At 40.5% G+C, this 17,032-nt stretch overlaps 1 protein-coding gene across 4 annotated transcripts in view; it reads left to right on the top strand.

The window, feature by feature from the left end:
* The window catches only part of agrn (agrin), a 239,980-nt gene that overhangs the window by 184,482 nt on the left and 38,466 nt on the right, over positions 1-17,032 (top strand). For all 4 annotated transcript variants that reach the window (XM_060894549.1, XM_060894548.1, XM_060894547.1 and 1 more), the window contains 8 exons: positions 1,044-1,186; positions 1,276-1,381; positions 5,746-5,859; positions 6,514-6,678; positions 7,500-7,643; positions 9,467-9,591; positions 9,669-9,774; positions 15,842-16,180. In XM_060894549.1, the coding sequence (XP_060750532.1) occupies positions 1,044-1,186; positions 1,276-1,381; positions 5,746-5,859; positions 6,514-6,678; positions 7,500-7,643; positions 9,467-9,591; positions 9,669-9,774; positions 15,842-16,180 (1,242 nt within the window). The remainder of the gene's footprint in view (positions 1-1,043; positions 1,187-1,275; positions 1,382-5,745; positions 5,860-6,513; positions 6,679-7,499; positions 7,644-9,466; positions 9,592-9,668; positions 9,775-15,841; positions 16,181-17,032) is intronic.

The following is a 17,032-nucleotide window of genomic DNA, read 5'->3' as shown; positions in this document are numbered from 1 at the left end:
GAACTCATGTTCAGGGTTACTACAGTATTAGGTCACAGATCACCTGTGATTCACACATAAAGTATTTTAACCCTTGTATGTTGTTCGGGTCTGTGGGAACCATATTCATAAACATCAGTAGTTTTGAAAAACTTTGCTTCCTTGTAAATTTGTTGATTTTTTCCACTCATAACTTGATTAAATTAGATTTTTTTATTACATTTTATTAAAAAACAACAAAAAACGAGTAGCACTTTAATGAAAAAAATTTGATGTAACAATGGTAAAGTGCAAATATTAACAGTATATACTGTTTATATTGCTTGTAATTGGGATGAAGTAAACATCTGTAGAGTATTTTAACATAAATTTTTTGATTGTGTTGAATTAAAAATCCCAAAAAATGTAGCGGGACCACCAGAGCCACGAACACTGTCTGAGTAACAAAAATACGAACATACACGGGTTAAATGATATAATTTATGGTAAAGTGTAAGAATTTCCTGCGGTGTAGCTTTTACATGCTTTCAACACTTTAAGCCTGCAGTATCAGTGTGATCAGTTTTGACATTTGCATTTTTTTTAGAGGGGGAAAAAACTTGTAATGTAATAAGAGTATTGAGATGAATCAGTATTGTTGCTGTTAATTTATTTTGTCTCCTGTTTCATGATTGACCATTATCTCACATTTTCAGCAGTGCCTTGAGTTCGATCTCCACTAACATGAAGAATGTTTTAACGGATGCTACTCGGCATGTAAAAATACTTCATCAGCCAAGAGCATATTAATTTTTTGCAGCAAATACTGCAGATTAAAAAAGTTGTTTGAAAGCATCAAGGATGTTTTTTGTTCTTTATTAGTAGGCAATGTGCTGCATTAAGATATGCAAATGCGTGTCTGTGTTTGTTAGGTCCCCTGTGTCTGTGTGTGTCTTTATGTCTTCATGCTTTGTTTGTGTCACTTCCTAGTTAATCCGAGCTATTGTTGTGGAGGTTTTTTCTTTTTTTTCTAAAATGCTGGAAGTATGATGGAAGTATGATGGAAGCGTGTAACTGTTTTGCAGAGTGCGGGTCTGGAGGCTCAGGTTCTGGGGTGGAGGCGTGCGAACAGGAACGTTGTCAGAATTTCGGAGGCTCATGGGATGAAGACAGGGAGGATGATGGATGTGTGTGTGACTTCATTTGCCAGAACGTGCCTCGGAGTGAGGTGTGTTGCTTTTCAAGTTGCAAAGAGAAATTCCAGCAGTTCTTGAATCAAATTATTAGATTGCATCATTCTGTCTTTATTCTTTGCAGGTCTGTGGGACAGATGGTAAAAACTACAGCAATGAGTGTGAGCTAAAGAAAACTAGGTGTGAGAAGCAGGTGGATCTGAGGCTTCATAGCCAAGGCCCATGTATAGGTATGTAACCTGCATTTTTCTTTACTTTTCCCTGTGTTTACTTTCTCTGGAGATTAGTACGACAACACGCTATAACTGGTGGTGAAATAGCAGGCTGTTACTCGACCACTAAAGCCGAATGTAAGCATTTTGCATTTTTGAGCTTCAAGAGGCTTGTGTACTCCAGAGCTGAACACAGTCAGATAGAGAGAAAGAGAGAGTAAGAGTAAGAGAGAGAGAGAGTGGGATCAGAGCAGAGTGATTCCCTCAGGCTTTCAATAGAGCTTCATTCTAAACTCACTACACACCGCACATACATTCTTGTGCATACGCTCTATATTCCTCTACATTCCTGTCTCTTTTTCCATTCCCTTCATCCCTGTTGTCTCTCTGCTTTCTCCCATTCCACATTCCTCTTCTTATCTTTGCTCCCTTTAACTTTTTTGCACTAAAGCCACTCAGGCCTTCCAGCCAGGCTCAGTCATGCTTCTGTGGCAGCCGTGAAAAATCAATCCTTTTTGGAGAACTTTCCACCAGTGCAAAGACCTTTTGGATGCCTCCTCCTCCTCCTCCTCCTTCTCTTCCTCCCAGTGGCCAAGCACAGATCAATGGAAATCTCTTTGGGCTTCTGCAGTTGATATGCATCTAGTCACTTGACTTTGCCCACATGCTGACCGCAAGAGCTCTGAGAGCACAAGAAGCCCTTGAGTGAACATGGCTAATTTGGCTAATTAGAAATTAGCTCTTGGTGACCCCAAGACAGCAATAGTCAAATCGCCCTTGTTGAGCTGCTAGGACATGGTCCTTATTCTGATTAAGGAATATACTCCTCACTCAGTTTGTTCAGATTTGATCTTGAGTCTTGGCACCGTGGCTGATCAGTTTCAGATATAAAAACGTTCATTCGTGTACTAACAGGATTAATGACGCAGTGACTTACTGATACGTATTCAGTAATTATCGGCTCTAATTAATTTTTCACTAATTCAAAGGCACTGAAAGTAATTGCATCGTCTTTGTAGTGCGCAGCCACACAGTTGTTAGATCAGAATAGAAGAAGTGGTTGGATTAACATTACTCTTGTCTGTTATTGGCCATTTTAGTGCAAATTGCCAAATTGTTGACAAAAAAACCGACAACAGTATTAAATGTTTACTTTTTAAGCTGCAATATGGTTAGCCTTAATATCGTATACTGTATGTGTTGGGAAAAAAACACCTCTTAACCTTCCTTCCATTAGTGCATCGCTCCTTACAGATCCTGAATGGCTATAACAGGCCAGGTGAATGTAGGTGGAAGTGTGGAAAAAATGACAAAAATCCTTCTACGAAAAATAACGTCAGGAGAAGAAAGTATGAAATTAAAAGGTTGCATGTGATAATAGGGCCAGTGCAGCAGGGAAAGGTTTAATGAAGTGTGTCCGAAGCCCATCTCTGGTGCTGTGACTACGGCGACTCATCACCATTAGAACGGCGTCATTTATAACACGTTGGTTGCTCAACCAAACGGCAAGCTGCAAACACACCGAGAACTAAAGATCTGCTGATTTCTCCATTGTCCAAACCTATTCGACTCAATGGCCTAGTGAGATAGGGTAAAAAAAAACAAAAAAACAGACCGTCTGGTTTCTACTAAACTATAGTCAGATTTTTAGTTCTTCCCTTTGATCTTTTTTCTTTTAGCTGGGTATTAGATCTTTTAAGGCTAATGCGGTTCACACATACAGTACATGGTGTCTAAAGGACTAAAGGGAGTCATCATACATGCTGGATTTCTCTTTATGACACCTTAAGCCATATAGCTTAGTATCATTTGTTAAACAGAAGTAAACGTTTCACAAACTTAGCGAAATCACATAGCAATGTCTTTATATCAAGCAGTAAAGATGGTAGACATGTAACTCATTTATATACTGTACAACATCAGGCAGTACAGTGCACCAAACAACAAGGTAGAACAGCCATCAATTTTTTTATCTAAATTTAAGTGTCAGGTTGTTGACTAAATGAAACGGTCCACACAGACAAATTGACTTTTGCTAGAAAGAGTGATGAATTTAGTTTCAAGGGAAAATGCTTCATATAGTGCAGATATAGAGTCAGGTTAATGAATATGTGGCCATTGGCTTCTTGGTTTAGTTTTAGCGGTATACTGTATACAGTATACTCAAATTCAATGGGAGACAGAATAATATGAACAGCATAGAAATAGCATTTTTATATGTGTTCCCCCTTTTTAACAGACCAAATAGAATTGGACACACTAACATCATCGTAAATTAATTGACCATTTTTAGTTCTTTAGTTAAAATTTACAATCCTTTTATTGTCAATGACCCATAATCATCACCACACACTGGGTGAAGACATTTACTACAACTGCCTTCTGTTCCTTCTCGTTCTTGGGGGCAGTTTGCCTTCAGTTTTGCCTTCAGTAAGTGCTCAATTGGATTCAGGTCAGGTGACTGACAGGAACATGGCCGTAACAATCTCGAGCATCCGCTCTGCAACACGCCGTGTGTTCAGTAGACAGCATGCACTTTAAACTCATTCACATTATTTACTTTCAACTCCCAACTATGTGATTTGCTCTTGTAGAACCTAAAATAACAAAAACTTTGAACATTTATTTCACAGCAGGTTCCTCCTCTGTGATCATAATCCCAAAATCATAATGGGGTGTTTTAGGAAATCATTCTTTCACTCTAACACTGTATAACAGCTCATCTCTGTGTAATAGATAAAACACTACTGCACAACCATCTGTACACACTGTTTATGTCAGACACATACAGTACACATTGTACTGACACTTACACACCTGCTCCTGAAAGTATCTATCTATCTATCTATCTATCTATCTATCTATCTATCTATCTATCTATCTATCTATCTACCTATCTATGTGTCTGTTTGTGTGTCTGTATATATATATATATATCGTCGCTGTCAGGCGGAATCCTCGTATCTCCAAAACCGTTATTTTTCAGGAAATTAAAAAAATGCCGTACCTTATCTGCAATGCACAGGGTTTAATCCGCGTTGCAGTGGATTGTCTTGCGCTAAATTCCTGTCCTCAGACGAGCACCAGAACTAGCGGGGGTCAAGATTTTTTTTTCTTTGAGCCCAGTGTTTTGAAGACATTTACCTCAGAAGACGTGTTGATTCGTTGCGACTCTTATTAAGGAGAAATATGCCGTGAAGCTCTCCCACGGAGTGAAGAAGAGGTGGACAGTTGAAGTGTTCAATGGAGTTATGAGATTTGCGCTCAAGCTATTTTCAAGACTTTAGATTGGTTAATAACGTAAAAATAACAGACCCACATGGGGACTGACCAATAACATCGATATCATCAAAGTTTGGACATACGAGGTTTCCGCCCGAAAGCAACGATATATATATCTGTCTACCTGTCTGTCTTTCTGTGTGTCTGTCTGTGTGTCTGTCTATCTATTTATCTGTCCGTCTGTTTGACTGTGTCTTTCTGTGTGCCTGTGTGTCTATCTATCTATCTATCTATCTATCTATCTATCTATCTATCTATCTATCTATCTATCTATCTATCTATCTATCTATCTATCTATCTATCTATCTATCTATCTATCTGCACAGTGAAAGCTTTAAGCTGTGTGTATGATGCCCTGTGATGTTGGGTGTATTCCCATAATCCACTACATACCTGTACATGCTTAATATCTTGTGGTTCCTGAAAAAAAAAATGAATGAGTAGATATTAATGTATTCACGATTGCACTTTTGCATGCCGTTTCTATTTAGACACCAAAAAACCAGTGACATTTAAGATTGTGTGTAATATAATGCTGACTGTGGGGATAATTGCTGTACTAATAGTTATTACAGTTACAGTAAAAAGACATTTAGTCCATCAGCACCGCTCTCACTGTGAACTGCGTTAGCCCTGTTCACTGTTTTAGACATTAGGAAAGGAAAAAGTGTGTGTGAGGTTGCTCCACTGTAGATCATAGCTCAGCATTGTTGTATATGTGTGTATGACACACACTATCCCAGTGAAGAATAAATGCAAACAACAGGTCCCTGAGGATGTGTCAAATGTCAGCCATTACGCATTCACAGAGATGCCTGGTGCATGTTTCCGTGCTCGATAATGGCATAATTCTTTTTCCCAGTGATTTTGAATTGTAGTCTGGAGCTGTATATAGAACTGTTATCTTGTCACCAGACACAGACTCTCCTACTTCTGCTCCTCCAGCAGTTTGTATTGTGTGGCTTTAAATTGCATTTCTCTCCTGATTGCTTAGTCTAATTTGTCTTAAAAAAGAATGCTGTGAATCATTCAACATGTTTCCATCGCCTGTCTTTTCAACATTCCTCTTGTATTGTTTTGGGGTTTTTTCCCCCCCCCAGCGACGGAGACGCTGCCTGGTATGATCAGTGCAACACCCTGCAGCGAGACTGTGTACGGATGTTGTAAAGACAACAAGACTGCGGCACTGGGGGTCGAAATGGCAGGATGTCCCAGTACGTCTCACAAGTGAATTTATTACATATTTCCCATAACAAGACCTCAATAACCCCAAGTATAAAATTAAGCCTAGACATTTTAATCAACAGTTAATCATTACAGATGACACAAGACCATATTTTCTTTTCTGTTAACAATATGGATGCTGAAAACTTGAATATCGTTGATACTTATCTGATTGTTTAAAATGCTTCTAAGCTAAAAATTTGCTATTATTAAAATTGTGTTTATTTGTATTTATTTCTTTTTTTATACTTAGATGTTGTAAAGCACATTGGTCAACATGTGCTGTTTGAATAGTGCTATACAAATAAAGTTGACATTGACAAAAGAAAATTTAGCTTTTTTTTTCAAAAAAAAATAATAATAATAAATTTCACTTCAGGAAAACTGCTGGAAAAAAAAACTAGAGATAAGAACCATAGGTTAATTGTTATTTATTTAAAACTTTATGTGGAAAATATAAAATGCAATACAAGTTTATTATTAATATAAAAAATAATTAATAAATTAAAAAAAATAATAATAAAAATATTAATATAAAAAAATGAAACAGTTAAAACAAATGTGTTTGTTTGTTTGTTTCTTGTTAGTCTCGTGCTATCAGAGTGCATTGCATGACTCAGTAATGACTATGTATTTGTGTGCAGGTAAGTGTCACTGTAATCAGTATGGCTCATACGGAGGGACATGTGACCCCAGCACAGGCCAGTGCTCTTGCAAGCCAGGAGTCGGAGGTCTAAAGTGTGACCGCTGTGAGCCCGGCTTCTGGAACTTCCGCGGCATCGTGACAGAAAAAGCGAGCGGCTGTACACGTAAGCCAGCTTTTCTTTCCTCTTTCACCACTCTGACTCAGTGTCACTCTCGATTTCTTTGTAGAGATTTAGATTTCTATTCGTCAGTCGAGTATCCTGTTCACACTTGTTGGTCTCAGTGTGGATTGGTGTTGACTGAGAAACGTTCTGCTTAAATCACTTTAGCTCTGTCGCTGTGCAAATCCAGACGCCCAGGCGTATCTCTTGAGCTTTGACAGTGATTTTTATTGACTGGGGTGTTTGAGAAGTGGAAGCTTGAAGGAAGTCTGTGCTTATGCACGGTTGACCTGTGAAGTCTGCCTGTAGAGCAGCGAGAATATTAGTGCGGCTCAGTAGAGGTGGAAAACAAGCATCGATTTTGTGCAGCGTGAGTGAGGTGGTTTGTATTGTCCCACAGCTGGTCAGGGGGTTAGTCTGTGTGTGTGTGTGTGTGTGTGTGTGTGTGTGTGTGTGTGTGTGTGTGTGTGTGTGTGCGTGTGTGTGTTTGTGTGTGTGTGTTGCTCCTCATATTCTCACCCTAGAGGTACATGACCGTCCAATGAACCTGCATTGCCTTCAGCCGTGGCTTTTGGTGCAGTCTAGAGGTCATGGAGCAAACCTGACTTTTTTGTGTGTGTGTGTGTGTGTGTGTGTGTGTGTGTTTAGTGCAATTCAATTGAGTGCTCAAGAAATCTAATAAAAACTGCTCAGCCTGTTTTTTCCCCTCTCTCCTCTCTTTCCCTTTCCATTTGTGTCTGTCTGTATGTCTCTCCCTCTTATGTTTCACTTTCTTTCTCTCTCTCTCTCTCTCTCTCTCTCTCTCTCTCTCTCTCTCTCTCCAGCTTGTAACTGTCATTCAGTGGGCTCTGTGAGGGATGACTGTGAACAGATGACAGGCCTCTGCTCCTGTAAGACCGGAGTGAAGGGCATGAAGTGTGACGTTTGCCCCGATGGCAGCAAGATGGCCACCAATGGCTGTGACAAAGGTAAAATAAACCTCTCTCTACACCAGCTGCTACTGCACACACTGTCAGCAGAGGCGATCCTGAAGGGACACATACACATACACACACACACACACACACACACACACACACACACACTGTCCCTCATCTCTCAGCTGTACCTGACAGGTTCTGGGATTCTATTTCCTTGTGGGCTTTTAATGAGACTAAATGTCATTTGTCTAGCTGTAACACTAAACGCTCTTGCACCATTGCTGCTATTAATTGCAGAAAATCACTCATTTGATTGCTGAACACTACTACATAGGTATCACAATGCAGTCTCCAAATCCAACCTCTTGTTTAACAAGGTGTCTTTCAAATTAGAAATCAGATGTGAGGCAAATTTGTTGCGCCCTGATGTGCGCCCACAACATCAGCTCGTTTCTGTGTGTAATTAGAGCCCCACTGTCAGATATTGACAGGACTGGAAAACTCAGGTGCTTAATGAAGCCAGTGCTGTGAGTTGGGATGCAGCCAGATGAAAGCACTCACATGAAAGCTGAGATGGGAGAGAGATCCTGCGGGAAAGCTCTCACTGCAGTCTTAAACTGGGACGCCGGAGCAAAGAGCATGTCCTTAATTGTACCTGATTGCGCCAAGGAAACCTGCTAGTGAGAGGTGAAATTATTAGTTTGGTGATTTGTGGTTTAGCTCGAACAACTTCGTTTATTAGAAGGAACTACAGTCGTGCATACAACATTACGGATAATAAGCTGCAAAGGCCAAGAAAACAGGGCAATAACAGCAAGGGTGGATTGATCCATTTAAAATAATAGATTCATCAGAAACCAGACTTCACATTTGTAGGATTTTTTCAGGACCTGACACTGTTAGAATTACGTTGTTGAGCATAAAAGGTTTTAAATACATTTTTTTTGTTTTAGTGTGTGTGTATAGAGGGAGAGGGAGGAAGAGAGAGAGAGCAAGAGAGAGAGAGATCATATACTGAAATACACTTAGTCCTGTGTATCATCATGCAAAATTAAAGAAGCACTTTGATACATAAATGAAAAAATAAATATTTTCAAGCAAAGAAATCGATATATATATATATATATAGCTATTTTATATATACAAATAATAGCTTTTTCAATTCTGGTTATATCCCAAAAAAAACAAAAATGTAAAATTTTATTCCAACTGGAACATATTACACACCGAGCACATATCGAGCAAAGTCTGATTTTCACTGTATCTGAAAAGGTTTTAGACATCTTTAGACAGACTGAACATTAGACAGACTGAACATTAGACAAACTGACCATTAGGCAATCGCTAAACTTTTATTTGTTAAACTGAATCCTTACATGATTTGATCTATAAGATGTAAATGTTGATAAAAGCATTTCCATTGTTAGTCAGTTTAGTGAAGTCTGTTTGTTATCTTAAGGTTCTTAAAGTGTGTAGAAAGTACCTGTTTGGGGCAAATCCATGTTTTTTGTCACACCTTGTCTTCAAAACTGGGTTGAGCAAAAGTAACGTATAAAATGCAGTTGATTTATGGTTTAAAGATAATCTGACACCATGTACAAGTCCAGATTAAATCCTGCATCATACTTAAGTGTGAATTCACCAGTCATTTGTTTATATGAAATAATTCAGATGAAGATTGCGTGAGTGAATGAGAGTGTGTGTGTGCCCTGCGATGGGTTGGCACTCCGTCCAGGGTGTATCCTGCCTTGATGCCCGATGACGCCTGAGATAGGCACAGGCTCCCCGTGACCCGAGGTAGTTCGGATAAGCGGTAGAAAATGAATGAATGAATGAATTCAGATGAAACGGGTGTCTTTGGTTTGTCACAGGTTTGCAGGTGTTACTGTCCTGTGCCGAGCTGCAGTGCCCCAACGGATCTTCATGTGTGGAGTCAGAGGGGCAGGTTCACTGCTCGTGTCCGTATCCTGAGTGTGACCAGACGAACAAGACTAAGGTGTCTAGTGTTACCTACACTCATTATCACTTCGTCATATTTGCTTCAGTGTTTTAACTGTGTGTTTGTGTGGACAGGTCTGTGGCACGGATGGTGTGACCTACGCTGACTATTGCCAGTTAAGAACTATTGCCTGTCGACAGGACAAGGAAATAACTGTGAAGCACTTAGGCCAGTGCAAAGGTGGGACTTCTCTATAGATTACACAGCCAGCTCATTCTCATACATCTCACACACACACACTATTTCACACAAATACACTCACTCACACACATACAGGCACACTCACACACACACACTCACACACAACACAAACAGACACTCACACACACTCACACACCCACACACACCCAAACACACACTCATACACATACACAAACACACAAACATACTCACACACAGACACACACACACACACTCATCGAAGAGCCCTCAGCATATCTGTTATAATCCAGACTAGCCAAGTAAAATTCAGAATAGTCATCAAAATATCATGTAAAATTTAAGTAAGAATTTGATGAAATGTCTAGTGTATTAGTCTTTACACACGATTTCAGAACGTTCAGTGGTGGTAGCGATGATGTCAACAGACATTTTAACACATTCATGGAAATATTACATCATACAGAAAAAACACGTCTTGTTTGTAAAATAATATTAAACAGTAAAACTCTGCTTAGCTACGTAGCAGTTAGCATAGTTGCATTCTTTATTTACTGCACGTTTTCTCAAAATTCCTCATTTCTACGTTTTACTGTTTGTACATAGCTGTTAAATAGCAAACATGTTTTCAAAAGTATTTGTTTCACCTTAACGTGACAACTTTGCTTGGTGAAATGTTGACAGAGTGCATATATGTAAGAAAGCGTAAGAACTCAGAGGTGAATTCAGAAGACCTCAAGTAAAATGTGTTTAAAACTGAAATACAGTGGAATCCTCCACTTGTTTATACCTGTTATACTTTTGTGTTTGTTTAACCATTTATTAACTGAACCTTTCATTTAAAACATTAAAAAAAGACAAGTGGACAAAGTCAAAGGGTCCATAGTGCAGCACAAACATATTAAAGTGCTGATTTGGGAGACAACACACTAAATAATACTGATAATAGGGATGAATTTCTACTTTTCATTTCTCTAGTTATCTGTTTATCTACTTTTTATGTGTGTGTGTGTGTGTGTGTGTGTGTGTGTGTGTGTGTGTGTGACATATACCAATTATATGTGGCAGCAGTCTGAACTGGGGAATTGGATTTGGGAAGCTTTAATTAAATAAATTGGGAGCTATGATAAAGGACAGCTTTATTATAGGTTTATTATATGATCTGATGCTTATATGTCAGTCTCTCTCTCTCTGTCTCTCTCTCTCTCTCTCTCTCTCTCTCTCTCTCTCTCTCTGTCTCTCTCTCTCTCTCTCTCTCTCTCTCTCTCTCTCTCTCTGTCTCTCTCTCTCTCTCTCTCTCTCTCTCTCTCTCTCTCTCTCTCTCTCTCTCTGTCTCTCTCAGTCTCTCTCTCTGTCTCTCTCAGTCTCTCTCTCTGTCTCTCTCTCTCTCTGTCTCTCTCTGTCTCTCTCTCTGTGTCTCTCTCTCTCTCTGTCTCTGTCTCTCTCTCTCTCTCTCTCTCTCTCTCTCTGTCTCTCTCTCTCTCTCTCTGCCTCTCTCTCTCTCTCTCTCTCTCTCAGTCTCTCTCTCTGTCTCTCTCTCTCTCTGTCTCTCTCTGTCTCTCTCTCTGTGTCTCTCTCTCTCTCTCTCTCTCTCTCTGTCTGTCTCTCTCTCTCTCTCTCTCTCTCTCTCTCTCTCTCTCTCTGTCTCTCTCTCCCTGTCTCTCTCTCTGTCTCTCTCTCTCTCTCTCTCTCTCTCTCTCTCTCTCTCTCTCTCTCTCTCTCTCTCTCTCTCTCTCTCTCTCTCTCTCTCTCTCTCTCTCTCTCTCTCTCTCTCTCTCTCTCTAGTGCTCTTTATTTTTCACACACAAACACACACATGAATACAAAAACACTGATGAGACACTGATGTGTGTGTGTGTGTGTGTGTCTGTGTGTGTCTATGTATGCTGTATGCACGTATGCTGTGCATATGTGTATGTGTGTTTGTTTGTGTATATGTCCATGTACAGCTGTATGATGTGTGTGTGTGTGTGTGTGTTTGTGTGTGTGTCTATGTAGAGCTGTATGTTTTGTGTGTGTGTATGTCTATGTAGAGCTGTGTTTTGTGTGTGTCTATGTAGAGCTTTATGTTGTGTGTGTGTGTGTGTGTATAATGGGAGGATCAGGAGACTACTTCACCAGATGCTTCCCTGTAGATAGAGAGATGGTGCACGGTTCCAAACCAGAGTCTTTGAATCCCCTGATAGTGGGCGACATTTTGGTGGCTTAGTTTCCGCCACTCGTGTGGATTCAGGGAGGAGGTCCCAAGCACAGCGTGAGTGAGGAACAACTATGCTGCTGCTCCTCTTCATCGCTCTTCCTCTTTCTCTCATTCCTTATCTCTCTTTCTCTGACTATGAAGAGAGAGATTTCTGGAATCCGGCCGAGGTCGGCGCGTCTCGTGCTGGCAGCTTGTGAAGAGCAGAATGGCAGCCTGCGTCAGAAGCCCCTCTACAGGGACCTGCTCAGAGACAGGCACTGAAGCAAGCGGCATGTGTGACGGGTAGTGCCAGCTGCTGGCTTCTATAGCATGCCCAGGCTCCTGTGACCAAAATCACACACAGACACACACAGTCACACACACTCATCACCTGTATTACCCACCTGCAGGAGCTCCACACTGCTGCCATTTCAGCTTTACACGCTCTTCTTCAGCTGAGGCTCCAGCTGGTCTCATATAGCCGTGATATTGTTCATGGTTCATGACTATATTAGATACACATTCTTTTTTTTATTCATTTATCCTAACACTTTTTTAACATACAGCCTTAGTTTACATTCTCATTTCAGCAAATCCTTTAAAAAAAAATTCCCACTTTTGAATGTAGGATTTCCCATTTTAATGTATCGACAAAATGTCCAAATGTCTGTTGAGATCGTATTGAGCGTCACAGCTCTTATATACACAAATAGTACATGTCCACACTGTAGGAACCACCTTCTATCCATCATTCTATCCTCTATCTTACCTCTTTTATAAATTAGATTTCCTAATAGCTTTTTGTCCATTCATTCATTTTAATCAACTCTTTGCATATCCATCAGAAAATGCAAATCCACTAGATCTACCACTAGACTTGTAAAGCCAGCATCCCGTTTTTTTCCAAGCTCTAGGACAAAAAAGAAGGTTGCCGTCCTCTCTCAGCCGGAGGACAGAGCACCAGCAGTGGCTGTTATTAATTTCAGCCATAGCATACAGACCTCCGACTGCTCCTCAGCCCTGAGGTGGAGGGCTAAATCACGAGCTCATTTCACGTGTGACTGAGTGGGAATTAGCACAAACTCTCTTTCCCTCTTTGTTTCTTTCTTTTCTTGGTTTTTTCCTCCTCTCTTTCTTTTTGCCCCTCTCTTTGCCCAGGTCTCTCACATCCCAATGAACTCATGCTATTCTGAACAAATGACATCGATGTCATTAAGGGAGCTCATAAGCTCCCCTGCAAACTCATTGTGTGTGTGTGTGTGTGTTGTGGCATACAACCGGGTTTCTCCTCACTGATTTACTGTGTGTGTGTGTGAGGCCTGTTATGTGAGTATGCGAGTAAGTCATGCTGTTAACAGAATGAAGGAGTGCACTTAGGTGCCCTATCTGCTCGCTTGAGTGCTTGAGAAACTTTTGGCACGAGCGTCCGAGTCTTGGCAGCGTTTTTTCAGCTTGCATATGGTGCCTTCACCTGTATGTTTTGTGGCAACCTGGCAGCCTTTTCACCAGCATATGGCATGGGAATCTCTGTACCTCAGTAGTAGCCTTGATTTTCTGGTCCTGGCCTAATCTTAATTATTTATTTATTTATTTTGCTGTCAATGCTTCTACTGCTTTCTTATTTTGTTAATCTAGATCTAATACTGTCTCGCTCATGGAGCACACTCTTCTGTGTGGGGAAAAAGACAAAATGCCATCTTAATAACCGCCTTTCAAAGATAACGTCACATCTGAGGCAGCTAAAGATGTCGACGATTTTTCCCCTCTTCTAATATTGTTACGTTCCTGGCGGAAAATCAAATGGAGCGTTAAACATGATTTAGCTACGCTTCCACTGAACTGCCAGTTTCAGGCTCCTTTTCAGCTGGTGCACATTGTGTGTGTGTGTGTGTGTGTGTGTGAGAGAGAGAGAGAGAGAGAGAGAGAGAGAGAGAGTAATAAAAGCCACACGTCACACATCTTCTCTGTCTGTGAGTGAACATGAAGTGTAGGCTGGCCTACTGACACCATCCGTACCACTGAATGGCATGTGTCAGTGAGGAGAAAACTGGTGTATGCCACAACACACACACAAAGACACACACACACACACACACACACACACAGACTTGTTCCACTCTCCAGTCAAGCTGACAGCAGCTGTCAGATAAATGCTATTCCTGTTATCTGTGGTGTTTCACACCTCACCAGCTAATTACTAAAATAGTGATGATTAGCATGCAGTTTAAGAGTACATCTTTTGCATGCATGGTATCACAATCTACATTAAGTGCATTTTTTTGCTCACCTGGGACCAGAAGAATGCACGTCGCTCTATTGTCACGGCCACATGGATGCCCTGATCCCTTACTTTCCTTAGACTACAATAATTCCCTTGTGCTTCTTTTTATCGCTTCCATTGGAGAGCACTTGTACTATACAAAAGGCTCTTGTGTCATTTAATGCATCATCTCAGCAGCCCCGGCGCTCATTCTTTCCCTTTTTCTGAGCGACAGGCTGCACGCCAGACTCCTCTGCTAACGGAGTGTGGGTTGGCTTTGAAGCCAGAGCTAAACCTCAAATTTCTGCCCCATTTATATCAATCATTTATCTCTAGGCTTTCGAGCTGGTTCTGATTAAAGCAAACCTACAGGAGCGCAACTCATCACTATATATAATTCATATACTTAGATACACACACACACACACACACACACACACACACATATCCTAATTCAGGCACACTGTGCAGTCAAGTGTAAGCCAATTGTGAACAAGCCCTTCATTACGTTCTGTTCAAGAGCACTCATGATAAAGATATTTGTCCTTGCTGAGTTTTTTTGTTTGTGAAAGCATCTTGGAGTCACTTCAATATGTTATTTTCTTTTCTTTGCTTTTTCACACATGCAACACTGTGGACTAATAGGGAAAATCCTGTTCTTCATGGAGTATGTGTAATAGAGTGACTGCTTTAATTAAACTGCAGTATTCCACAGTGCCAGCAGGAGTGCTGTTGAGTTGGGTTTTAATGCTTAACTGCAAATACCAAAGACCATTGTGTTCTCACCTGTCAAAGGGAGTTGTGCCAAGGAGGAAGACGCAGCAGGGTTTGATTTCAATATGCTAAATGCTATATATGTGAATGCACCCAGAGTTGGAATGATTCAAAGTCCAAGCCACTTTTAGAGATAAAAAAGTTTTGGTACGGTGAGCCAGAATTTACAATTAGGCCATACAGTTGAGATGACGCTCAACTTTGGCTGGTTTTATCCCAGGGTCCACATAAAATGAAGATGCTAAATGCTAACATTCGAACCACGTTTGGCCGTCAATACACACATTTCATTACAACATCTGATCCTCATTTGCTTAGAATCAACCATATTTTCCACAGAATCACCTTCTGTCTTGGTTGTGCCAGTGAACATACTGATTTTGCCATGATGTAGTAAGTGATTTAGCTATGTAGGAAACATTTCCAAAATTCTTAATTTCTTAATAACCTGGAAACAGCAGTCAGTGTGGTATTGTCCTGTCACTGGCTGAAAAAGGCTAGCTTCTGGCTCTCGTGCTGCCTGGAAGAGTTTCAGACTTATACTGCAGAGAGTTCAGGTGTTTGGACTTAATAGAGCCTAAATAATCTAATTGAAACAGGATGCTTTTCACAGGTGGGGCTGGGGTTTATCCATGATTCTTTTATTTATTTATTTATTTATTTATTTATTTATTTATTTACTGCCCAGCTAATTTGAATTGCAGTCTTTAATGCATTCATGATGGAGCTCAGGATTAGGATGCATCTACAGGGAGCTATAATGAGCAAGAGAAGAAAAAAAGATTAGACACAAAATGAGTGTAGGAAATCATAAGGGACCTATAGAAGCATTTCCATCTTTGCTTACCCATCAATCCATTCCTGCTTTCTCCCAGAATTCCCCCCTGAGCAGGGTGACAAGCCCACTCCCTTGGCCATCACTCCACCCGCCACTCCCACTGCACCTGTCAAGGTCACCCCGACACACCATGGCCTCACCACCACCTCATCCGACTACGACACGGAGGACGGCACAAACACTTTGTTGGAAGGTGCTCCTCCAGCCCTGGAGTCATCCCAGCCTTACCCCACCCACAGCCCCCCAACCACTCCTCACCATCCACCCCGCTCCCCATCACCCTCCTCCGGCTTTGAGGATTCAGGCAGTGGGGAGCCCAGTGGGGATGACGACATGGAGGGTAGCACAGTGGAAGCGAGCGGAGACGAGCCTGTCGGTAATATTGACATCTCACTACATTTCCCATAATCCTGCAGCCGAAACATTGGGGTGGTTGTTATCTTAGGTTTAGCATGAAAGAGAAATGGAATGGAATTATATATGGTAATTCAACCTTATGTAAATATGATTTCAAATAACGTATTGTTAATTTTGAGTCTGCTTGACTTTTTAAAAAAAAAATCTTTAGCCTACCTGTTAAAAAAAAATAAAAATGAATGTGTATTCAAGATGCAGCCCGGTCATTAGCTGTCTGTGCATGACTGTGGACTTTTGTGCTGCACTCAAAAATGTTGACAGAGAGCAGCATCCAGGAGCCATGGCTAAACATTTGAATGCATGAAAATTATAGCCTGTGTCTGGGGGACTGCATGTTGGCTCTCTCCAACAAAGCCCATAATCCATTTGCTGTTATTCCAGTCCTCTGTGCCTGTGAAGATTTTCAGCTTTTCTTTCTTTTAAAGCCATCAATAGCTTTTTGAATACAAGTCCGCTAATTGTATGTTTCTGAACCACCTGAAATGATGAAAACCAGTGACAAGCTCCAGATTCGTTTGTTAATCGAATAATTTCGCACTTTTTTTAGTCTAATAATCTGATAATAATCTCAAGTGGTACAAATACTTCAATATATGAATCTACATCGGAATCAAGAAATGAATTAATTAAATTTTGATGTTTTACTGTAAACATAGAGATTAAGATATTAATGTAAAGATGCTCAGCCCAGTGGTAGCTACATTGACTGAGCTCACAACCTGCTTGTTGTTATGGTAACGTTGATAGTAAAAAAAAAAAAAAAAGGTTCTTTTTACATATAACATGCAATTGGAAATGGTAAATGGAAATT

Source organism: Tachysurus vachellii, chromosome 19, assembly GCF_030014155.1.
Source record: "Tachysurus vachellii isolate PV-2020 chromosome 19, HZAU_Pvac_v1, whole genome shotgun sequence".
NCBI lineage: Eukaryota > Metazoa > Chordata > Actinopteri > Siluriformes > Bagridae > Tachysurus > Tachysurus vachellii.
The sequence above is the reverse complement of the archived record's forward strand: the minus strand, read 5'-3'. Positions and strand labels throughout refer to the sequence as shown.